Raw genomic sequence first — 24,022 nt, forward strand, 5'->3', positions numbered from 1 at the left:
TTCCCTGGCAACATCGCAAGATCTGCAATGTGCATGTGGTAAACTGAATATAGCACTAAGTAAAATGTGTGTCACATGCTTCTGTCAAAATAGATCAAGATTCAGGAGCACATCATACTTTTGAGGAAATTATCATTTTGTAATTGAACACTTGAACCCAGGAAAAAATATTGTTAACTGTTACGTGATCACTCATTCACTGTGAGAGTAAAAGAGGGAAATTGAGATCGAAAAACATCTATTGAAAGGGTTATCCAATGAATTTAAACTAAGAGATAAAATGAATTGGGGGACTATTGTCGGCAATGGAAACCAAAGAGTAATGAGAGGTCATAAAAGATTTGTAAAACAAAATAAAATACACATGGGCCAAACTATTGAATGTCTGCTTTTTTCCCCATCAATTTATTCCAAATTTCAATTATTTTTTTTAATCATCAGTCATTTAGGTTATTATTTTTTACTGTTTTTTTTAATTGCTTTTATTTATTACTACTTAATTGATGTTTTTCTCCACAATATTTAGGCAATATGTCTCATGTCAGTCCTTTTATTGGATTTTTTTATGCCTCGTTACAAAATAAGAATCCAAGTAAAAAAAAAAAAGTACTTTCTTTTTTAAGCGCTTACTGTACAGCAAAAATATATTACCCACAAAAAGTTAGGAATATTTTTCTTTGTGGAGTTAAATCTTGAGAAAGTCAAAGTTCCCTTGAAATGGTCTTAGTGCATTTGAGGTCATCCTGAAATTTCATCTAAAGCCCATGTACCTTTTACGGGTAATACTACATGTTATAAATAAAAAAGGTAGATAGAGTAACTTAGTGCTCTTCACGTGTCCTCCACTTCTGTGAAAATATCATTTAGGAAGTACGTGGATACGTGAGTTGGCTCATCTTGAACCTCCACGCTGTTCTCATCATTGCATATGGATACCTACAACACACATACATTTTTAATTTAATCCTTTATGGGGTACTCATTTAAATACTAAAGTTAAATAGTATGTGTTATTGGGAGGCTTAAGCAGTGTATTTTCATTTTTTTAAATATATTTTACAGTAATAACTTTGTTTTCATTAACATTTTGTTAGTTCATAAAAACACCTAGAGAAAAATAATATAAAAAAATACTATCATTATTTACACATGTATGGTATATAATTAGAAAAAGTGCACTATCAACCGAGGACATTACATTTGGGCAATGTAGGCCACAATATTTACATGTGTTAATACATGTATGGCCGATACGAGACATAATATGGCATCCAGAAATGTGGATGCCAAGTCTTAAATATAATTATTAGGGTTGCACCTATCACAATTAAGCCGAGCCCAGATTTTTTCAAAAGCCTGATTTTTGCCGATCCCAATTCTTTGACAATAAGGCCTACATGAGCCAAAATGCCATGTCTACTTATGCTTAAATGCCAATGTCGACCAAAGATGTCCAATGATGAGGTTATTTTTCACCCTTCTGTGAATTTGACATCTAATCCATTCACACTGGAAACTCATTAGTTGCCTGTCCTTCCAGTTCAAATGGCTTGGACGTCTCACATTCAATTTCCAGTGAGAACAATACACAAGAAGTGCATGAGAGCTGTTTAGTACTCACCTCATCGGGAGAGAAAGAGGGACTGGGAAGTGGTTGTGATGCTGTCATACAAGGCTCCTCTGAAGTTCGTGAAGTGTCCGGGAGTGCAGGCGCAGCTGGCACCGCGGTTTTCTTTCGCGGCGTGGATTTACCCACATTAGACCGGCGGGTCGCTGCTTTGCCTCGACGAGAAACACTGGGTTCAGCGGCTTTGCTCGAGTGAGTCAGGAAGGACAAGAAACCTTTAGGTTTCCTTTGTAGGGGAAAAAGAATATATCACTGCCAATGGTGGCGATAGAAATTAAATGTATTTGATTTCTGCTATTGATGAAATAGGAACCTAATGGAACAATCCGTCTTTATTTGGGTCGCTTGAACATTTCCTCACCTTTTGGGAGAACTTGTTCTTGCTGAAGCGCCCGTGTCTTCACTTCTTATAGGCGGCGCAAGTGGCATTTGACGTTTCGCAACTGCATTCTGAAATTGAAAGAATGAATATTATAGAAGTTTTATATAACAAAAGAACTTCGGCACGATATTTATTAGTGCTACCTTATACAGATGATGTCATTTTAGTGCCATATGGTTACCGATACGAGTATCATTGAAAAATTACCCTATGTAACGCAAGAAGACCTTAAATAAAAATCCCCAAACGTCCATGAATGTGAATACCTAGTTGCCCATTTGCACCCCAATTCTGTCACCAAGTCATCTTGCATTAATCAAAGTTGAGTTACCATGGCTACACTGCTCTCTCCACAGGGGACATCATGTAAGGAATCATCCGCCACTGCAACTGCACTGTCCACAGCGATGCTATACAAACAGAGACACTTTTAGACATCAAGCGAGTTATCACGACAGTGTATTGGAACAAATCTGACTTCTGCTGCACAGGCATCTCTGTTTGAGGAGACTGAGTGGAAGGCTCCCCCGTTGGGACTTCCATCAGGGACAGGATGAAGAACGGCTCGTCTGGATCCGAAGGCACTGACGTCGCTGAGGTGAGATAAAGAAGACATTTTTCATTACTCTGAATGAGTGGAAAGTATAGAATAAGATGCCAAACCCAATTTACAATGGTATTATGTAACACAAATCTACTCAAATGGGGTGGGATCATATCTTATTACGTTTTCATCTCCTCATGTAAAATATGTCTTTAACTTACTGTCTGGTAATATTGAGGGACCTGTAGAAGTTAGGTTAGATCCTGCACTGGACGCCAATCCATCCTGTTGACATTGCGTGGGAGAAAATGTTAAATCCAAGTTTGGTTCATGGATCCCACGTCAACACAAAGGCCTACGTTGAATATTCTGACAACTTTATTACAGGCAAAAAATAATGCCATCTTATAGAGCTAAAAGTCATCCTTAACCAAAGTTATTATAATATTACACAAGTGATGACATCTAGCCAATGAGGCTGCAAGAGAGGTTGCAATAAATAAAAACTATGAGAGAAAAGCAAAACAAAATGAAGATTTACCTGAGCGAGGTGCTCGGGCGCTCCCATTTCACTTGGCATCATAGAACTTGCTTCTTTAACTTGATAATCTGCTCCCTCTACTGGTGTCACTTGTATAGTTGATTGCTTGCCATCACTGGCTCCAGAGCTTTCCAAGACTGAATCTGGAAGTGTTCTGTTTAAGAAGTGGATGTTTGGTGTGGAATTTAAAGGACTAGTTGCTGTCTCCTTGTCCTGAGAAGAACCAGGACTGCTCTCCGTTTCCATACCAACTGCTAACGTTTCATTACTCTGAGCTTCCGGGATTGTCGACATTGACATTTCCAGAGAGGGAGCTTCTTTACTTGTGCATTTTGCGCTTGCTGTTGACACTGACTGAAAGGCTGGCAGTACATTTGCAGGTGTTTCCAGTCCATCCTTTGACTGTGTTGCTCTCCCTGGGGACTTGAAATTCGGTTTGACCTTGGGAAGCCGTCGTCGCCTTTGAATTGTTTCTTGAGAGAGTTTTGATGTCTGTGGGTCTTTCTTCTCTAAATCACCATCTGAAGGTCTCTGATCGTCCACCTTCTTCTCAATACAAGTATTTTTATCTGAAGCGGTCAGACTGGAGTTTAAGTTCTGGATTGGCAGCACTACTGAAGATTCTGTGCTAAGACTCGGTGAGCACGTCGGCTGCATTTCTACTTCAGCTTTTGTTTTGCAAGTGGATTCAAGATCTGAAGATGGACTCATTTCTTTTGTGGTTTGAGATTTAGGAACTGGATTTCTTGCTGTCTGGGATAGATTTGGTTTGGCCTTTGGGAATCGACTCCTCCTGGAAACAACTTTTCTCTGATTGTCGGGCAACTCTTGCAAATTACTGTCATGATCTCCAATGGCCGGGGCATTATTTGAGTCTTCAGTCTGGGGTTCTTTAACTATTGCATCAGATGGTTCCTCTGAACTACAGCTACTTTGAACTTTTTTACAATCTGTTATCTTTGTTATTCCTGCAGAAAGTTCAGTGTCGGAGCTCGCACTCAGAATTGGCACCACGGTTGAAGAGTTCATGTTTTCCCCTTGTTTCTCCATAGAGAATGAGCAACTTGGCTGTGATTCGACTTCAGTCGTTGCTTTGGAAGCAGACTCAAGATCTGAGGATGGACACATTTCTTTTGTTTTTTGAGCATTAGATAATAAGCTTCTTGATATCTGGGGAAGGTTTGGTTTGGCTTTTGGGAAATGACTCCTCCTGGAAATAACTTTTCTCAGATCGCCAGTTACCCTTTGCAACGTACTGTCCTGATTCTCATTTTCTTCATGTAAAATTGTTGTTGGCTTTTCATTATGTAGTTTTGAAACGTCTGTATCAATTGGTTTCTCTGCATTACAATCACTTTCGATTGCTTCAGAATCTGTGGACTTTGATTCTTGTGCAGCAAGTCCAGTGCCTGACAGTTTTTGCTCCGTCGAAGGTATCACAATAGAGCTAGCACTCAAGATTGGCACCGCAGTTGAAGAATAGATTGTTTGACCCTGTTTCTGTGTAGAGAATGAAGAGGTTGGCTGTGATTCTACTTCAGTTGGTGTTTTGGAGGTGGATTCATGGGCTGAGGGTGGACAGATTTCTTTCATTGGTTGAGATTGAGAGAATGAACTTGTTGATATCTGGGGAAGGTTTGGTTTGATCTTTGGGATTCGACTCCTGGAAACAACTTTTCGCAGATTCTTAGGTAACTCTTGTAAGGTACTGACATGATCCCCAGCTTCTTGGTCTAAAATTTTAGTTGACTCCTCATCAAGTGGTTCAGTGACTGGTGTATTGGATAGTTCCTTTGTATTACGACCACTTTCAAGTGTGTCTCCTGCAGCAAGTCCAACCTCTAACATGTTCTTCTCACTGAGTTTTTCTGAAGGTATGAGAGTCGAGTCTATGCTCAACATAGGTGTAACAGTTATGTCAGAAGTGGTCGTTTGACTTAGATTTTGAAGACAGAAGGTCCCAGTTGGCTGTGGTTCCATTTCATTTGTCATTTTGTCAGTGGATTCAAGATTGGAAGAGGAGCTCATTTCTTTTGTGGTTTGAGGTTTAGCTTGTACGTTTCTTGATGTCCGAAAGTTTGGCTTTGGTTTGACCTTTGGGAATCTACTCGTTTTGGTCTGTTGAGTGGGAATTAGTTCACTAGATTTTTGACATTCAAGGAGAGTCTTGTCAGTATCTCTACCATCTTGGGTCAAAGCTTTTGTTGATTCTTCAATGAACAATTCCTTGACTTCTGCTGTCTCGATATTAATACCACTTTTAGCCGTTTCTGCATCTGTGGATATTGGGGCTCCTGTGGCCAAACTGGTGATTACCACAGTATCCTCACCTGAAGTTAGTTCCCTCGAAGGTATAACATTGGATTTTAAACTCAGGATAGAGGTCATATTAGGAGCTGTTTCGTCCTCTACATCTTCTTGGATCAGATGTGTCGTTGACTCCTGAGCTTTATCTTTGGATGCTAACTCATCATTAAAACTTTCAGCACCCTCCACATTTTCCTCACTAGAAGTAAATTCATCTAATGAGATTAGTTGCTGCAAATTACTGTCAGAATCTCCACAATCATGTTCCAACGGTGCTTTTGACTCTTTGCGCTTTGATTCCGCTTCTGCTGCTTCAAATATTGTTTCATTATATTGACTACTTTCGACCAGTTGCGAATCTGTGGACTTTGCCTCAAAGTCAAGATCTGAAACATCTCTTTGGGGGGATAAGTCTTCACTTGCCATGAGTGAGGTGGAGGTCTCAAAAGTCTTTGCGACTATGTGGTCCTCTGACCCAAATGGGATTTGAATGGAACTGTTTTCCTTGATGAATTCTGCTACTATCTCTTCCTCTAAGAGTTCACTGGTCTCCTGCTGACTCTCCAAACCAGTTTCTGTAATTGTAACAATTTGACTGAAATATTGTTATGCTTTGAGAAGTATTGGCACATCGATTTTCATGTACCTGTTCCATGATCATTTACGGTCTCTGACTGAGAGACCTGAGAGATGTTGCCAATGGCCAGCAATGTCTTAGCAGCCTCGTTGTAGCTCTCCACCTCAGACACTAAGAGAAAATGTAATAATTATTTTCTAACTTTGAATAGCAGCACCGAAGTCATTTAAAAAAGAAACTAACCAACCTTCGTCGTGCTCAGAAGATACAAGGTCAATAACATCCTGAAAGACAAGTATGACTTTAATTAGGTTTGGTCAAACTTGGCTCTCACTAGGAGACAATCGTCGCAAAAAAAATGAATGGACAAAGAGATGGGACCGATGTTGGACAAATAAAATGTACTGTGCTATTTTGTCATTAAGGTGTTTCACACTATGCAGGAGAAACTTACGGCTAGCAGGTCCAACTGATGCAAACAAGGTTCAGATGCCCCTGTCTCATATTTCTCCCCCTCACAGAAAGAATCAGAGCAGAGTCCATCTTGAGTAATGTCCAATACATCAGACATGTTGCCCAAGATGTCAAGCTATACAGGCGAGGAGGGACGGGATGAATTATGGAATGCATGCAAACGCAAATAGAAATTCAATGAGTTGACGACAGAGCGACTTAAGCACCTCCTCTATCGTCTCTTCCACTTGTGAGATAACAGTTGAGGGAGAGTGCAAGCTATTGGGGACAAAGGCTTCATCGTCCTGCTGCAGGCCCGACTCCTCCTCATCCTCACTAAAATCAGACTGAGACGCTCTGAGGGTAATAAGTTTGGACTTTTTGGATGCCGAGGAAGCGGATGGCGCCGTGGATGATCTGGCCCTCTTTCCGGTGCATTTTCGCGGAGGTTTATGGGCGGACTCCTCATCCTTGGTGGGGTATTCTAAGATGGTGCGAGGCTTGGGGACTCTTCCATACCTTTGAAATACACACATTAAAAGATCCTTTCACTATGCCTAACAGGCAAACTGACAAAAACAAAGCGTGACAACAGCCTTCACCAGTGACTTTCAGAAAGAATTCACTGTTGGGTATTCAGGTATTTTAACATGTGTTGCACCGATACAGTATGAAATAATCGTGTGCGGTCAATTGGTCGCCGGTCTTTTGGTCGCCGGTCTTTTGGTCGCCGGTCTTTTGGTCGCCGGTCTTTTGGTCGCCGGTCTTTTGGTCAATGGCAATCCATTTCAAATAGTTTGGACGTCAAGCATCGCCAATGTTAGCGTTAAAAAATTAAATTTGTTCTCTCTCTGGTCAACCCCCTCACCAATTAAAACTAAATGAAACGCCTACCTCGTAGGTTTTGCAGGTTTAGCTGAGAGTTCTTCATCGCAAGAGGAATCCCCATCACCGACATTATTATCATCATGATCATCCCCCTCCTCTTCGCTGCTTACTCTAACAGGTGAAGCCTCTTTGTTTACCTGAAATATAGTTACTAAGAATGTCAGAAAGGAAAAATCTGAAGAAAGTTGGCTGAAAGTGTACCATCACCTGCTCTTTCAAGGCTTCTTGTGTCACACCGTCATTCTCTTCAGCTGGTGTGTCGTCTTGGGTCTTGGAGGCTGTGGGAGGATGTGGAAGCTTTTTACTCCACTTTCGGCCTAGAGGAAGGAGTGGTTTGGCCGCTCTGCCGCGTGAGAGTTTGGCGGGCTGAATCGAGGGGTGCTCAGAGGATTCGTCCGTCTTGGAACTTTCACACCTAATCCAGAAAATGTGAGTTGTTAAATTCAACAGACTGTCTTGCGGTAAAATGAAAGACAAGGGCAATTTTTGGCCCTAATTTCAGTTAGGGTCAGCAGTACTCACTCACTTTCTGCTACCCTGCAATGCCCTTGTCTTTCATTTTACCGCAAAACAGAGTACTGCTGACCCTAACTGAAATTAAGGCCAAAAATTGTTCAGTTTGTTTCACTGAAAAGTTGAGTAGTATTCAGTGTGCCATAGTCTGTAATGTATTTAAGCTTCCTTACACTTGTGAATCGGGTTGATCCTCTGGAAGGGTTACATCTGTGTCTTCAAATATACAGGCGACATCTTTGGAGAAAAAAATCTAATCAATAAAACATTGCATAGTTCAACAGCAAAGCTCTTAAGAAACACTTGTACCTTTTTCGGCACTCTTTTCAGTCGCTTCACTTTTCATCTTTTTTAGGTTTTCACTAGAGCTGTCCTCCGTACTCTGGCGCTTGCACTTCTTCCTGGTCTTCTTAACCTTTCCTTCCACGCCCTGCTCATCGTTCTCTTTCTCTCCATCCTCCGCTTCGGAGCCTAAAAAACATTGTCACATTCCGCCTCACTGTCTGTGTCAGGTATGTCCAGTGTGACCAGTTTTTGAGGGCCGACAGCAAATTATGCAAATACAGTTGAAAATGATCCGCACAAGAAGCTTAATTTCTGCAAAATTGCTGTCAGGTGATCAGTTCTTAAAAGGGAGCTAAACCATATGATATTTTTCATATTTAGAGCACAGTACTTGGACACACTTACCGTCTGCTGCCTTTGAGCGCCGCTGACGCTTTTTGGTAGCGTTCTTCTGAGATAGCGATTTAAGCTTCTTTCTGTTCGCCTGGACTTCGAGAATCTTCCTCAGCAGTTTGGTGAAATATTCAATGTCCAGCTTGCGTCTCTCTCCTGCAAGGCAAACATCAGCACTAAGTCGTCTTGGAGTATTGACATCAATCAATTTTGTCTCTAAATAAAATAATGAAAACTAACGGAAAGCCTTGTCTATTCTCCACGAGTTTTGCCGCTCTTCTCTTTTAAATTTGTTCTGTAAATACAAATACAAAATGTAGGATTAACCTTAAAAAAAACAGACATGACTGGTGAAAAGCTCTACTTGACAGACCCGTATCTCAGCTCGAGTTCGGTTGTGAAAAAGCTGGCCGATCATGGTGAAGTCCGTTCCCACCATGCTGATCGCCAGAAAAAACATATCCGTCTCTGTAAAAAAAAAAAGCAGACATGGAAGGAAGAGGCAATTAAATGATTTCAGCTCGGCTACAAGTTGGGGTTGTCCGAACCTTCGCTGGACCAGGGCTTGCAGTAGTTGGACGCCTTGAAACTAGAGTACGTCGTGGTGGAGCCACGCTCGAATATGGGATCTCGGCCCTCCGCCGGATTCGGTCCTTTGGCTCTCTTAACCTCTACCGTCAAACTGACATACACAATGTTCCAGATCATCTTATGAAATGTGGGGTGTCTATTTTCACGCATCCCTGGTCCTACTGTACCTCTCCTCATCCAGAATCAGTGTACCATCTTCAGCCACTTTGACCCGCGGTACCATTAGCGCTTCGTCATTTTCTTCTTCAGGCTCCACCTCCTCCTCCTCCTCCTGTTCCTGTTCCCCTTCCTCTTGCAACTGGCTCTCTCCTGCACTTGGGGCCGTTGGGGCTACTTCTGGTTTCTGCGATTTCTGCGACGATCTATATAAAGAAATAAATCATGAATTAATTTCTGGCCAAAGCCTATTGCAGCATCTTGACTTGAGACTTAACGGTGTACTCACCGTTCTTCTGCTAAACATGGAACCTCGGTTTCGTTCTCATTCTCCTGCATGCCATCTTCTAAACTCGACCTGTGAGGCGGACGTTGCGGGTCATGGAAAGCAAACAAATGATAATGCAGAAATAATCAGAGCCTGTGTCAGTGAACTAACGCAGCCACATAAAAGATGCACTCACGACATGGGGTTGGACATGGGGATGTAATGAATAAGATCCCTCATGGTCATTGTGGAGGAGTCCAAACTCTCCAAACTGTATTCGTTGACATGTTTCCTCTTCTCTTTCTTGGCACCCTGCAACATGGCAACAGTAAATTTAAAATAGGAGGACCGGCTGTGAATACTCATGCTTTAGTGTAATTGCCGACAGTAGACCACCAATCCATTTTGACTCAGAGGGGCAAATGAACACCAGCAAAGGCAGGCAATGAGTTAAACAAGTACCCAATGAAGGGTTTTACCTCTTGTGGCTGGAATATTCATGTACTGGGCTGTCCTTTGGACTCTGTGGAGGAAGCGGGAGAGCGGAGGATGCTGACCAGGATGATGTCCATCATGGACAGCACCTCCCACCCCCTGCATGAGTCTGGGGAGTCTCTCCGAAGCTCTTTCAGCAATAGACTGCTGCACCCTCATTGCATATGCATGTATGTACATCCATATGTATGTATGTGTATGTGTGTGTGTGCATGTGTATATATATATATATATTTCAGCAACACGCTTATTTATTTATATATTTATTCACATATTTATTTATTAACTTACTTATTACCTATCTATTTATGTCTAAAATGCCTTTCCTATTTCTGCATCCTCACCCTCTTGCTACTGTGACAACGAAATTTCCCGAATACGGTATGAATAAAGTTATCCAATCCAATCCAATTTAACCTACCTAAACTTTAAGGCAGGCACATCATATGACAATTCTTTAGATGAGTCCTATAGTTAGTCGTAATAATAACGACAAACCTTTTCTTTGCGCATCTCTTGTCTGAGCAGGGCACGGAGCTTCTGAGCCTTTTCCAGCCGGTGAATGTCTGACGGGTCGTTCAAAAGTCGGCTCAGGGAATATCGGGCGATAGAGTGTGACTTTTTGCTCTTCGACGACAAGAGAGTCCTGGCTTTCTCCGACAGTGCTGCCGTTTCTTTGTCCAGCGCCGTCACTTTGTCTGGCGGTCGGGGAGGAATTTTTAGTACTGGGTCATCTGACGAGGCCGCCTTTTCTGCTTCTTTATTGCTCTCTGTTGGAGAGGGGTCGGCTGAAACGGCAGCTTCTGATCCTGAATCATCACAGGGGACGACGACGGGCTCGGGCTGAGGTGACGTCAGCGACTCGACTCCCGAATGTGATGCTTGGAGTTTGTTTTTTGCCTTGAGTTCTGAATTTTTGGGGGGACTTTCAAAGCGCACCTTGGCAGGGGACTTGGGTGTTCGCGGGAGGGTAGTGGGGCGGCCCGGGGCCACTCTCGGCTTGACAGAGAAGCGTTTCCTCCTCTGGAGAGCAGCTGAGGAGTTTGTTGCATCCCCATTTGGATCATTTCCTTCACTATACAGTGTAGAAACAAAACCAAGGCAAAATGTTAAGCCTGAGAAGTACTGTATATGTTTCATGTGAACAACCCTCACCTCAGAGTGGTAGCTTCAACCAAAGAAGAGTCCAGTGGCTTGATGTCGGTCACCACAGAAGCTACCGCACCCTCTCCAGGGTCTTTTGCCACCTCTTTTGACTCCTGACTCGACGAAGGGGCATCCTGCGATGGAGTCGGAGTCCTCCCGACCCCACCCACATTGGGACGGACACTGAACCTCGAGCGACGGAACATTGGGACCTGTTTATGACAAAAGCGTCATCAACACAATTTAACAGCCGATGACGTTCGTTTAAGTGATGAATTATCAGTTGATCTCTTGTATATGACTTTAATCAGTTGCAAAAATTATCCTATTGGGACATCCCTAATGCTATGATGCAATGCTGGTCTTATCGTGTCCACAAGGCGAAGGCCCTATATTCAAGGTGCTACATCCACCCTGTCTATCACCAAAAGATAACTCTAGCCCTACTACACCCATATTTTCTTGAAATACATTTCTGGGTACTAATGCACCCTATTCCAAAATGTGTTTGATACTTCTAAATACCATGACAAACACCCCCAATATAAATCATTGCGCCGTCTTCTTGTGGAATCCTGACTAGGCGAGATAATCAAAATTTTAATAGCATTCTTTCCTTATTTTACTAGAAAATCGACTTATGAAGTGACATTAGGAATCGTTGACAACAGGGAAGACACAGCTGGCCCTTTATTGCTGCTCAACAGTGATCAATGGCAAAACTAACAGTTTGTTTGTTGATATAAACCTAACGAATTTAAACGAAATATAAATATACATGTTGCATTAGCTGGGGAGTGTGAAGAGTGAAAACAAAAAGCTAAAAAATAAAACATGTTTTAATGTGCGGCTTCAGCCAGCATGTTCTGGCTTTTCTGCTTTCTGAAAAGCTAAAAATCTTTCATAGATCATTTCCGATTGTGTTCGAAAAAACTTACCTGCTCACCGGTGTGTCATCGGAAAGGAATAAACGTCCACTAAGAGGTGAGACGAACGGATCCATGCAGGACAGCAAAATATCTTTTTGAAAAACTAAGTCAATCCGCCATGATGGAAAGACGCAATATTGTATCGACCGCGAGGGGTATTATGGGAAATGTAGTCTTAGAGGACCAAAAACGCATCTCACCAAAATATCAGGTGGCAAAAATCTGTATACTGTGTTCAACACAAACCTAAGTCATGGACTCTAGTTTTTTTTAGTACAATTAAGCAAAAATATTTACTTTTTTGTGTATAAATAAATTAAACAGACAATTGACCCTCCTTGCTTATGTGCTTAGAGTATAAAGGAAAACTACCATATGTAAAGACAACTATCATTTTGGAAATGAAATATTTTATTAGATTTACCAATGTATATTTCCAACTGCATTTGAAATGTTTCATTTTCATTACCTACAAGTAACCTTGGAGTTTCATTAAGAGCTTTTATAGTAGGAATATAGAATTTTCCTCCACCTTGTGGTATCTTTAGACAACATCCATATCATACTTTCTCTTTTTACGTACTATGTATTGCCAAGGAAAAAGAAATTACCCCCATGGCCCACTACTAATTAAAGCCTTATGTATTTCATTTCATAATGAATTGATTCACACACTGCAGCTTCATTTGATTTTATTTTTTTTATACAGTCAACATCACAACAGGCCCTCCTGGGACCCTTCTTTCATACAGTTTTCTTTTCCTCTCTCTTTCCATCATTCTTCAGAACATGACAAAACGTGTTGGATCAATGCTCTAAACAAAGGGAACTATTAATCACACAGAACAAATAGAGATGGCAACAAGGAAGAAGGTTGGACGAAGGCCATCATTTGATTGTCTCGCAGTGGTTGGTCCTCGAGATCTTAATTCATGGAATCAGAATTACAGCTGTGAAAACAACAATGTTTATATTAAAGAAAGGCTACGAATTAAAGTCCTTTAAACAATAAAAGAAGAATGAATGAATTAATGACTTACAATAATTGCACGGTCAAGCAAAAGGATTTCCAAAGGCATCTCCAAAGGTGCTTGTGGAGTTCTGAGCAACAGGGGCAGTCTGGCATTAAGGGAAAAAAAAGGTACATCAGGTTATGTTAGTAACACTTATCCCATCTGAAATTGGCTGCCAAGATTAATCAAAATCCAACTGATTATCAAATTAGTCTACATCCACTGTGATAATCATTGAGACAGTTGCCTAGAAATTGTTGACATCCATATTTGTGAGTACTACTACTAAAAAGAATTAGAAAAAAATAGGGAAAAAAGTAAACATTTGCTTCAAAAATATATATTTTAGATTAAATATTTTAAAAAGTTTTCAAAAATTACATTTTGAAATTAATAATGCAAAAAAATAATTGATTCAATGATTTCTGTACTCTACCATTGTAGCAGTGGGCACCCCGAACGGAGTGGCATTAGGGGTCCCAAATGCCTCATCGAACATGTCTAGATTGGGGCCTGGTGCCGGAGCCGAGCTGTTTGAGGAGAAGGCAGCATCGAGGAGGCCAGGAGTGTTCAGCTTTGGAGCCAGCACATCTACATGAGAAGGAAGACTGCGTTAATGTGGAAAACTTTGGAAAAAAATCCACACCTGCCTTACCATTAACTGTTGGGGACAACTGATTAATGTCAAAGTCATCGTGATCTGTAGCATCTTGAGCCAAGCCCACTTTATTGGAGAAGTAATCGTTGAAAGTCTCCAATTCAGACGCCGGGGCAGCCGCCTGCTCACCTTTCCTCGCGGGGATTGCGGGTGGCTTGGCCAGTTGGAAGTCCTTAAACATGTCTTTCCCGGTTTTCTTCTCTTTTTCGCCGAGAGGGTCCAAAGCAGTGAAGGCGTTTCTCTCCGCTTTCGGTGGGGCCTCTTTCACAGGCGGCCGGGGAGGCGGGCGGGATGGAACTTGCTGCTCCCCAAGGCCGGGGAAGGGGCCAGGCTGGAAAGGGTTGGTAGAGGTCGGCTGGCCCCAAACCGCAGCTGGCGGTGCGGGCTGGCCCCATGCTAGATGCGGGGCGCCGAACTGAGAAGGCATCTGCTGACCCCAGACGTTAGGTGGTATGGGAAGACCACCAAAGGCCGATGGTTGTGGGTAGGCGGGCGCTCCGTACATGGATGGGCCAACGGTGGAGGTTGCCCACATGCCTGCACTGGGGATACTGGTGGTTGCTGTTGGTCCTAAGTGAAGAGCTCCTGGATAGGAAACATTTGTCAAAAACCCTCGCACTCCAGAGAAACTTCAAAACTGCTAGGCTAGCCATAAACTCCACCATTCACCTACCCAAAGCCGCGATGGAGGACTGAGCAGAGTTACCCGCCGTGTTGTTGAACAAGTCCCCTCCGGCCGGCGAGCCATCAGAAGCAAACAAATCGGCTCCAAACAATTCACTGGATGGGGCCTATTGAGGGAAAAGGATGAGTTTCAAGCAGAAACAATAAATCATTGTTAATGATTAATGCCAAATCCCAATAAATGCTTGCAAATTGGACGTGCAACAGCACAGGCCAAACGTATGGGCGGCACAAACAACTAATTGGAGATGGCAGAACTGCCACTAAGCAGCACCAACTTTCGCAACATATTGCCCAGCATTAACTGCCATTAACACTTTGTAGGCCTCAAATGCAACTCCTTGCAACAATAGACAACACATCATAATAATATTTGATTGGCATGCATTACCACTTACCATGAGGCGTAACATCGGCAGGAGTGTTTGTGAGAACAAAGAAAGGAAGTGACAGCTTTTAGACACAAGGCGTAATTAGAATTGAAGCTCCAGACCACAGGTGCATGCATTCAGAATGACCCTCACTCATCCTTTCAACTTTAAGTATTTAATACCATTTCAGCATTTGTTCAAGATCCTTGATAGCCATCTTAACCTATTCAATGACATTAATGGTGATCGATTTTAAATTTTAAAAAAATTCATATCAATTTTAGTGCTGCACCGATACCCATGATACCTAAAATGATGTCACTGGTATAGACAAGTACTAGGAAATGGTTTCCGAATTCCGTATTTTTTTTTAGATCTAGCCTCCAACCACTGGTTGCTCAAACAACAATAATCCTTCACGCAAACATTGCTTTGACCATTTCTCTGTTAAATGTTAGCTTTGGTTGTGTATTTTATCAGTTTTTCAACAATTGTAAAGTCAATTATCTCCTTGCTCATCTCGGATGTAGACCATTTCAGTCTTTTACTCACTTTGCTTCTAGGAATAACAAACGCATATGCTGATATCACAGACATGCACAGTAAAGCTATTTCCCCCCGGAATTTGGGAATCAGTGTCTCCTTGACATTAAAATCATCGGGTCAGACTATATACATATTCATGTACTTTACTGTATATGAAGAATTTTCACTCCTATCTTTTTTTTAAATTTTGAATAAATGTGTCCAAATAAAAGTAGCCAATTACTAGAAAGGCAGTCATTCTTGTCCTGAATGACAAAGGTGAAATTATATCAAGGATATGGAATAAATACTCAAATGGTTTTCCTTGACATTAACAAGGGGGACCCAGTGCGACCAGTCAAGATGTGCATGCAGTGCCCAGATGCACCACCTTCAGGCATGACACATGCAGCGAATGCCGTCAAACGACAAGGTCACCTTCTGAGTCCTTCGACCTCGTCCGGCCTTGGAGCTCTGCGGAGGCGGGTTTAGAACCACCGAGTCCTTGCTCGCATTCTCCGTAGTTTGGTGGCTCGCACCATTGGAGTCAAAAAAGGGGTTTTGCACGGACGGAGCCGATCCGGACTCACTGCCGTCCATCATACCGCCGTGCGTGATCATGCCCCCGAGCGGCCACTGGCCGTTACGGAGAGCGAGGATCACGCTCTGACTGGTTAAGCCCTGCGCGGCGGCTCCGTTCAAAGGGTCGCTAACGGCCGTCCTAGCAGAGACGATCGGGCCGCCGTCGGGACGGGGCGTTACGGACAACGGATCGTCTCTGAAAGGGTCGCTGTCCGGGGTTGGAAAGTAGGACAACGTTGAGCAGAAGAGATTCTCTGTCTGGGGCGGCGCCCTGTGGTCGGCGGCACAGGAAGTTAAAAGCTTTCCCTTTATGCAATTCTGATTGCTGTCGACTTCAGCAGAAAAGTCCAGCAAGAGAATATCATTAGAGTCCTGGTTCACATGAGAGGGAGATGCAGAGATCAGATCAACAAAAGGGAGAGTCAATAACACATGACAAATGAATCACAAGAGACACATTTCAAGCTGCTACATGCAAAGAAAAGGAAAATTTCCATTTCAACTCTCAATAATCACACTGATATAAATAGCACCTCCCTCATGTAGCAGCTTTAAATGCCAGATGATTTCACATGAAGATCAACTCAATTCTGAAAAAGACATTTCTTTTGTACATGACAATTTGATGACTACAAAATGTTCTTTTCAGAATTGAGTTTAACATAGATTTAGACGAATGAACGTTATTGTGGGTTTTAGCATCCAAAGATAGCAGGGCGGTGACCAGGGCGAAGGGAAACATCGCACACTTACGTTCGGAGACCGGATGTCCGGGGGGGTCGACATGTCTCCGAACAGGTCCAGCTGCTCCACTGGCTGTTAGTTGCAAGCATAAAATTATATCATAGCTTCAGTTATCACCCAAAAAAAAGTGAATACAAACGGCAGCAAGGACAGTCTGCAACTTTGTATGTATAACAAAACAATTGAGGGTGATATAAGACTCATATTTCAATTTAGTTTTCAGTAGATAAATACTGTGATAATTAACTTACTGGGACGCTTTTGGCCGGAGCAGCATTACTTCCATTCTAAAAACAATGATCAAAAAGGTCATTAAAAGATCAGTTTGGTTTTGTTTAGGTTTGGTTTATGTCCCATATGCTCACCTCGACGACTGCGCTGCCATTTTCTCCCTGCATGTAAACACAAAGCGATTTAGAACCCTGGTTGTTGTCGTTAACAAACATCAAATAAATGAGGAAAGCTACAATGAACATTTTAGATCACTGAAATACAAAGCGTAATTTACAAGAGAGGTTAGAGTTAATAGAAATTAGCTGAATTATCACTTCCAGCGTCTCTCAGTTGAAAGTGATTGGACGTCTATTGCCATCACTGTTTTGGATATACTAAATATAATGGCAATGAATGAGTTCAGCTAATGAAAACTTGTGACTGGATGTCAAGTGAAATTTAAAAAATAAAAAGACCAATCAGGTCACAGTTCTTTCAAACCCCCAGCCCTATTAGCATCCTGGCCGTTGCTTGATGCATGGAATGAGTAGCAGCCTTTACCTTCTGTGAGGCCTCTGCCTCCTTCTTCTTCACGTTGAAGATGACTTGAAAGAGGTCCTTCAGGTCTATGACTAACGGTTCCGCCTGGCAGATGACACGAATAGTCAGGAATGAACACGAGGCAGCGGAAAAAGCGTTACCCGACGCTCGGAAACCTGCTGGGCCGTCTTGATGGCAAAGAACTGATGCTGGCCTTCTGCACCACACACGTATCCAAAAGCTCTGTTGTCCGTCACGTCTCTTGCGATGAAGGAGATCTTGTTCACCAAATGCTCATGCTCGATCACCTAAATCAGTAAAACATGCACGTTCAAGGAAACAGTGTATCTAATCAAGACTACCAAATTAAATCGAAACTTACTCCTGATTTCTCGTCAATGATTTTGATTCCAGACATGGAAATGGTGACCCAAATCCGCTGTTTGTGTTTCCCTTGTGAGCGTGCAGCTACTGCCATTCCCTAGATGGTGGTATAGTATTTACATTTAGTGATGCTGTGGGGGAATGAAAAGAAATATGCTACAGTTGGAAATTGCACCTTCAGCTTCATCATGGAGTCCTGGCACATCTTGTCTCCTCGGGCTTCAGCAACGTCGTCAATGCCGATTAGTTTGGCTTTGTACCTCACACCGTCACCTTGAAACCTGGCCAGCAGGTACTCATCGGTTTTCTCTGGCACTACATGAGAAAATTCCAACCACATTTGTGACTTTCAGGTCAAGGCATATCTTGCTTGATATTTCCAGTTACGTACTGATGCTAGGAAGGAAAACTGTAAACTTTCTTCTGTCACCAGAGAAATTATCAGTAGCTTTTTTAAATAATAATAATAATCTACCAAAATAAAAGGGAAAACAGCTTTTTGTGAATGAAACATTTCATGCTATTATGTTATATGAAAGGCTGATAACAAAAAAAAATGAAGGGCTTTGGATTGGGGATGTCCAAACCAATTACAGGATTGGACATTTTCAGAGTATCAGAAACACATTTACATTTTTTAACCAACTTTTAACGCCACAAACGAGTCTTTTAATCCTAATGTACACAGAATAACATCTGTTGCAATATAACACTGCAAACTACTGGCATCTAGTTGTCATTACAGTTACAGACATGCTTGAATTTCATTTAACAATTTGGGAGGGAAGCTATTCTACAGCTATCCTTCAATTTTTATTTTTATTTAATTTAAAAAACTGTACATAAACCCCTATAAACCCAATTCAACATCAGACATCTTTAGAGGAGTTTCAACTTTACTAGTAAACTGTAGATTGGAATCTCACCTTTCTTTTTGTCTTTCCTGAATGGAACCTTGGACGCTGCGGTCGCAGGTGAGGCAGGAGGGGAATTTGAGGTCGGGCTCGGCAACGAGGTGCTCGCGTCAGCATTGACGACGACAGGAATGCTGGTTTCCACCGCAGCAGACATAGCGCAGGGATGGGTGTGAGAGTCTCACTAAAGGACGGGATGTCGGTCGATGTGGGTCGAGCTCAGCGTTCACGGGGCAGGAACGCTTTTAGCATCCACGCATGCTTTACAGGATTATCTGCAATGATTAATCAGATCATTCGATTACAAAAAAAAAAAAGACATTTATGAGAGTACCCCATTTTAAACAAAGTTGTCGTTATCAGCTCTAAAGTGAGGCCATGAAAAATGCATGCGAAGGTGTTTTGCTGCTCAGTTACCGGGCAGCCTTTAATGACAACCCTGCAGTAAACCTTTACAACCTTAAAAGAGAAATTTCATGTGACCCGTAAATGCATCCTTACCTTATAAGACCTCCAAAGTGACAAAACATGCTGATTAAGATCAGGTGACAGCTTTAAACAGCAGCCAATAAGACTTTTCATTGCTTTTTTTAATGTGCTCATTTCATTTAAGAAAAATGCATTATGTATTTTAGAGTAGTACTACTGCAAAAATACTGTGAATCGATTCACTTTCTGAACCACTGCTGCAGCAGTAGTACTAAATAGTAGTTGATGTTCAATATTTCAGAGTGGAATCCTATCGACACAAAATTCCATGTTCCAGATCAAATGCTTGGACAGTTGGAATGCTTATCTCCATTGACAGGATCACTGACCAGTCAAGATAAAACACACTAGGTCAATGAGAATATCCAGTGAGGCTACAAGTAACACGGGATTGAGCAAAGATTAGACACGGGCAAAGGTTGAGCAATTACACGAGCAATGAATATGATCTCGTGATGCCTAACAAAGCATCTGCTGATGGAACGCAGTCCAGCAAACTAAATAGTAAAAACAAAATGGGAGATAAGGCAAGATTATGATGTTTCCAGGTTTTTGTTCATGTAAACCTTAATCCATTTTAGTAAACTTTAGTCAATTTTAATGACAACCCAAGGAAGACTGACATTGGCAAGTATTGATCTGCTTTTTATGGGCCTCAGCATAAAAAATTAAGTATATCTACTGTGTTCCATATGACGTGTTAGCGGTCATGTGCACTAAAATGGCAACTATAAAACAAGATGGCAGACTTCCTTTTTCTGGATGGACCTACATAAGATCAAACTACCATCCATGCTGAGAAACAGCAACCTTGGGGCTCAAACCAACACACACACACTTCAGCTCTAGGGCAGCGGTGGCCAAGTCCAGTCCTCAAGAGCCCCTATCCAGTCTCTTTCCCATATCCCCCTCCTCTACCACACCCGAATCAAATGATCAAATCAGCAAGCTGTCCAGAATCTTGATACCGATCCAGATTATTTGATTCAGGTGTGTTGGTGGAGTGATATATGGAAAACAAACCGGATAGGGGCTCTCGAGGACCACATTTGGCCACCCCTGCCTTAGAGGTTGAATAGAGGAAAGAAATCAATCAATCAATTAAAACAGGTTTTAAAAATGCATTTTTTTTTAAATAATTGAATAATTGGCTGCCATTTATGGCGAAATGTCCAATCCAATTTGGGAAGTTAGCAATTGCTGAGTCCCAGTCCCCCAATCAAAATTGATTGGACATCTACCACCGTCAATGACAGCTGATGAGTTAATTCTTTTAAAACATTGCATTTTTTAAACCGTTTTAATAGATTGACTGAAAGTCAAATACGACCTCTCAATGTCAGGCTCTTAAATTGAAATGGGTTACAGCTGGATTATTTAGTTGTTGCCATTGACAGTCACAGACTTGGCGTCTATGACTGTCAATGGCAGCAACTAAATAATCCAGCTGTAACCCATTTCAATGCATATTTTCCACACTAGTGAAACAAACTCTGCAGAACAAAGAAATTGTCCAGTGACAGTCAAGGGGTCAAGAAAAAGCACATCAATTTATCCAATTGGATTTTTTTTTTTTTAAATGGAAATGTATTTTTCCCAAACAAAATATTGAAATTCTAGCTTCCTAAATTGGTTTCAACATGTCCAAATTTGACTCCTGTGCGAATAAAGACATACTGTTCGAAGGATCAGTCCCAATCTAGCATATTCAATAAGATTTGTATCATTTTTCAGCAATGGGTTGTTGTCTGGACACCCCATTGCGTCAGCCATTTTCACACTGACATGTGACAGACAAAATAGTTGCCAGACAATTGCATTTAACACCACAAGGTGAGTGTTTGGTGATAAATTTAACACTTTGGTTTGGGCTTTCTCTCACACATTTTGCAACAGGAATTATTTTAAAGGGACTTCAATATGAAATTCACAACTTCAATTGGATTGGCAGTTTTACACAGGATAAGCAAGGAAGCAAACTTTGCAAAATCTTGCCCAGTTAAGAGAATAAACCAGCTCCCATCCAAATTTCCCAACATGGTTTTAAATTTGGTGTATGACTGAGCCCCAGTGTAGGTTTGTCACCTTCTAAATGTGTTTTTTTCCACTCCCCGCCATTACAAACACATGACCAGCCTCAGCTGTTCACCGCCAATTACAGTTCAAGGATCACACTTTAACAAGGACTTTGGGTCACTAATTCAAACGTCAGCAGAATACACAGCAGGGCCTTGAAAGAGGATGGTAGCGGGAGAGAAATGTCACAATCCTGGGGCCTTCAGGAAGCGTAAAGCGGTGCACACATCTGGAGGAAATCAAGCAGTGAGTCAGCCAGTGAATGAGATGTGGTGTAACACAGCCAGAATGCTTACACACACACATACACACACACCAACCAACATGGGCCTCTGGTGCACAATGAGGAGGTGGAGAAGTAAAGTCATTTTTAGACTCCTTGCCCTGGACAGTCAGCAAACATTCCCCCCTGTGATTTATGGTCTCCAAGCCTAGAAAGTTCGCTCAAATCAACGTGAGTTTAGGGGGAAAAAGTTTGTTGAGGACAAGCATCTGCGTCAAACAATCATGGATGGAAAGTTGGGGAACATTCACGCCTGAACTAAAACATATAAGGATGTGGACTCACCGTGTTTGGCGGAGGTGGGGATCCGCTCGAGGGGACGCCGTGAGACGGGGAGAAGTTGTTTTTTTCTCTCTGGAGCGCAGGGGCGCCTCGCACGCTCGCTGTGCTGCAAAGTTGTCACGATTGAAGGGTTTTCGTGGCTGCCTTGCTCGCTTGCGACTCGACGCCGCTTGTGAAGGGGAAGTGGGCGGTCCCTGAATGCAGCACCGGAGCGGAGGGCTCGTAAAAAAGGAGCAACGTGGAGACAAAAAAAATATTTAATTTTTTGCTCACTGTCACCTTCAACTATAGGTCCTCTACTTGTGTGTCACTGCAAGAAATTTGAGAATATTTCAGTAGCTATATATATATTTTTTGTTTTATTTGTGTTGGGATTAGCTCCAGCACCCCCTCCCTTGTGAGGATTTGTGAAAAATGAATGAATACTATCTATATACGTATATAAATGTTCATCGTTGGTGTATCTTTCAGTATTTTGTATTAGGAATAATTGTATCAATAAATCATATATTGATAAAATAAAATAAATATTTAAAAAAAATTAAAACACTAAAATCTTTATAGCCTACAATACTGGTCTAAGGTTTTTTATTTATTTCATAGATTTTTTTCTCCTTCGGCTATTCAAATGTTGGGACTTAAAACCTTTAATCTTTTCTAAAGCATGTGGCTATTTTTGGTCATTCAAAAAAACCTTAAGTGTTAGTTATAATATTATTAAGAGAATTATTTATTAATGTATTTTATCATTTTACGTATTCTTTAATTATATACTATAAACTATATAAGGTTTTTTTGTCCTATCATAGGTCATGCATGAAACTAGAGGAATCTAAATCCTCTAAAAATGTAAAGCTTCTTTTGTCACTCTTGCGTAAATTTTGAGCGATTGCACGTTTCACTTTGTATAAATGTTTATGCTCAAACTATTTTCTTCTGCATGAATAGTAAAACAAGTTTTATATATTGGGAGTTAATTGTCTTGCTCACATTCCTCCCATTTATGAAGAATTGTTTAAGATGCATCTCTTCTTTAATAAGTGTGCAAACTCTACTATTGTGATGTCGGATTACGGCATTTTTGTATTACGTGATTTTAACTTCTTAGATGATTGAAAAAATGTGGACATGGTGGGAGTCACGTCATATAGAGAAGAACAAAAAAATTCTCCATCTCTGCCAAGACAAAGAGAAAAAATGGAATGACTTGATGGCATTTCCAAAAATAAAGGAGGACAAGAAATAAACAGCAGATAAAGTAGAAAAGCCATCTTCGTTTTCAGCGTTCTCTCAATATTGGCCATTTCCCGTTAATGATGGAATGGGACGGTGCCCTAGTTTCAAGGATTTCCAAGGTTAAAACAAACATGGCAAGGAACAGGATTGCAACATTTTTCTGACAAAAAAACGTCAGCGTGACTCTTTGCTCCGCTGCCACATGGACTTTCACTTCTGTAAACTGCGCAAGAGTCGTCATATAACAACGCGGTCACTTACTATTACGCACGAATAGTTTCAGATTTGTTCAAACATTTACTGGTTAGCTTTGGGTACTCTTGTGTACAATTTTCAGTTTTTTTTAACAATGAGCTTAAGAAGTTTTGCAAATTTCATGACTGGTCTTTGTCTCGATTTTCTTTTTTTTGGGTTGTTGTTGTTTTTTTGTCTTGGATTTTCCAGCTTGAAAAGCTTTTGTTAATTTTGGTGCTGAAAAGACAAAATAAAAAAAATAAAAATAAAAGGCATGACAACTCTCTGAGTCAAGGCATTGTGATTATACCGTTATCAGGAATGTGGAAGATTTGTAACGTTTGGATGTTTCCAATAGTTTTGATGAGACGTCGAAAAGGACCGAGGAAGGACGTCCTTCCTGGTCTCGTCGCATCCTGTCTTCTGCTGACATAAGCTGTATTTTATTTTTCTAAGTGACTTGAATCTCTCGCTGGACAGCTTTTTGATTTGCCAATGGACTGTTTCTCTCCAAAATATTGGCAGTTTCAGTAAAAAAAATATCAAACTAAAGTGCCTGTAGTTGCTGGGGATTAAATACTCCATTGTGAAAGTTAAAAAAGTACTCCCAAAGTGTGACAGTCATTCCGACGTGTTCTATTCCAGGAAAATATGACACAACAAGTTCAGAGAAACGAAGAAATGACAATAATAGCGGTA

The 24,022-nt window shown here is 41.4% G+C and overlaps 3 protein-coding genes across 6 annotated transcripts; all 3 read right to left on the reverse strand.

The window, feature by feature from the left end:
- Nucleotides 1-534: 534 nt before the first annotated feature.
- LOC144091289 (uncharacterized) lies at nt 535-5,507 on the reverse strand. 2 transcript variants are annotated; one of them, XM_077623509.1, is made up of 7 exons: nt 3,095-5,507; nt 2,775-2,838; nt 2,503-2,602; nt 2,341-2,419; nt 1,989-2,077; nt 1,622-1,853; nt 535-936 (listed from the first exon to the last, which is right to left on the reverse strand). In XM_077623509.1, exons 1-7 carry the CDS (start codon nt 5,480-5,482, stop codon nt 832-834), a joined length of 3,057 nt encoding a protein of 1,018 aa, XP_077479635.1. In that variant the 5' UTR covers nt 5,483-5,507; the 3' UTR covers nt 535-831. The 2 variants fall into 2 exon arrangements, with proteins under 2 accessions (XP_077479635.1, XP_077479634.1); XM_077623508.1 differs by having other exon boundaries at nt 2,488-2,602; nt 3,095-5,506.
- A 583-nt stretch (nt 5,508-6,090) lies between these two features.
- Nucleotides 6,091-12,258, reverse strand: LOC144090823 (uncharacterized; the record flags this gene model as incomplete). The annotated part of the gene is made up of 18 exons (XM_077622672.1): nt 12,105-12,258; nt 11,176-11,378; nt 10,519-11,095; nt 9,722-9,837; nt 9,547-9,615; nt 9,269-9,463; nt 9,059-9,192; nt 8,884-8,978; nt 8,751-8,805; nt 8,523-8,666; nt 8,142-8,303; nt 8,006-8,069; nt 7,527-7,734; nt 7,326-7,456; nt 6,659-6,950; nt 6,433-6,567; nt 6,226-6,262; nt 6,091-6,149 (listed from the first exon to the last, which is right to left on the reverse strand). Coding segments are annotated over exons 2-18 (2,670 nt in total), but the record flags the coding sequence as incomplete, so codon positions are not given.
- Nucleotides 12,259-12,770: 512 nt separating this feature from the next.
- dab2 (DAB adaptor protein 2) lies at nt 12,771-22,075 on the reverse strand. 3 transcript variants are annotated; one of them, XM_077622674.1, is made up of 16 exons: nt 21,857-22,075; nt 18,736-18,998; nt 17,985-18,124; nt 17,808-17,906; nt 17,602-17,733; nt 17,447-17,530; nt 17,038-17,064; nt 16,924-16,959; nt 16,682-16,744; nt 15,785-16,300; nt 14,440-14,557; nt 13,896-14,351; nt 13,764-13,832; nt 13,545-13,699; nt 13,136-13,214; nt 12,771-13,045 (listed from the first exon to the last, which is right to left on the reverse strand). In XM_077622674.1, the coding sequence occupies exons 2-15, from the start codon at nt 18,878-18,880 to the stop codon at nt 13,149-13,151; spliced, it is 2,106 nt and encodes a 701-aa protein (XP_077478800.1). In that variant the 5' UTR covers nt 18,881-18,998; nt 21,857-22,075; the 3' UTR covers nt 12,771-13,045; nt 13,136-13,148. The 3 variants fall into 3 exon arrangements, with proteins under 3 accessions (XP_077478800.1, XP_077478799.1, XP_077478801.1); XM_077622673.1 differs by having other exon boundaries at nt 13,764-14,351; XM_077622675.1 differs by lacking the exon at nt 15,785-16,300 and having other exon boundaries at nt 13,764-14,351; nt 21,857-22,074.
- Between the last annotated feature and the right edge of the window lie 1,947 nt (nt 22,076-24,022).

This window comes from Stigmatopora argus, chromosome 16, assembly GCF_051989625.1.
Source record: "Stigmatopora argus isolate UIUO_Sarg chromosome 16, RoL_Sarg_1.0, whole genome shotgun sequence".
Classification (NCBI taxonomy): Eukaryota; Metazoa; Chordata; class Actinopteri; order Syngnathiformes; family Syngnathidae; genus Stigmatopora; species Stigmatopora argus.

What these genes read in the sequence shown, in the direction of transcription:
- dab2 (XM_077622673.1), bottom strand. Translation starts at nt 18,880, where the DNA reads ATGTCTGCTGCGGTGGAAACCAGCATTCCTGTCGTCGTCAATGCTGAC. An exon ending in AGGCAGAGGCCTCACAGAAG is followed by an intron (nt 17,065 to 17,446) that starts GTAAAGGCTGCT and finishes GTTTACATGCAG; the next exon opens with GGAGAAAATGGCAGCGCAGT. An exon ending in CTCCGGCCAAAAGCGTCCCA is followed by an intron (nt 16,745 to 16,923) that starts GTAAGTTAATTA and finishes TGCAACTAACAG; the next exon opens with CCAGTGGAGCAGCTGGACCT.
- LOC144091289 (XM_077623508.1), bottom strand. Translation starts at nt 5,482, where the DNA reads ATGACCTCTATCCTGAGTTTAAAATCCAATGTTATACCTTCGAGGGAA. An exon ending in CGCCCGAGCACCTCGCTCAG is followed by an intron (nt 2,839 to 3,094) that starts GTAAATCTTCAT and finishes CAATGTCAACAG; the next exon opens with GATGGATTGGCGTCCAGTGC. An exon ending in CCTCTTTCTCTCCCGATGAG is followed by an intron (nt 937 to 1,621) that starts GTGAGTACTAAA and finishes TGTGTGTTGTAG; the next exon opens with GTATCCATATGCAATGATGA.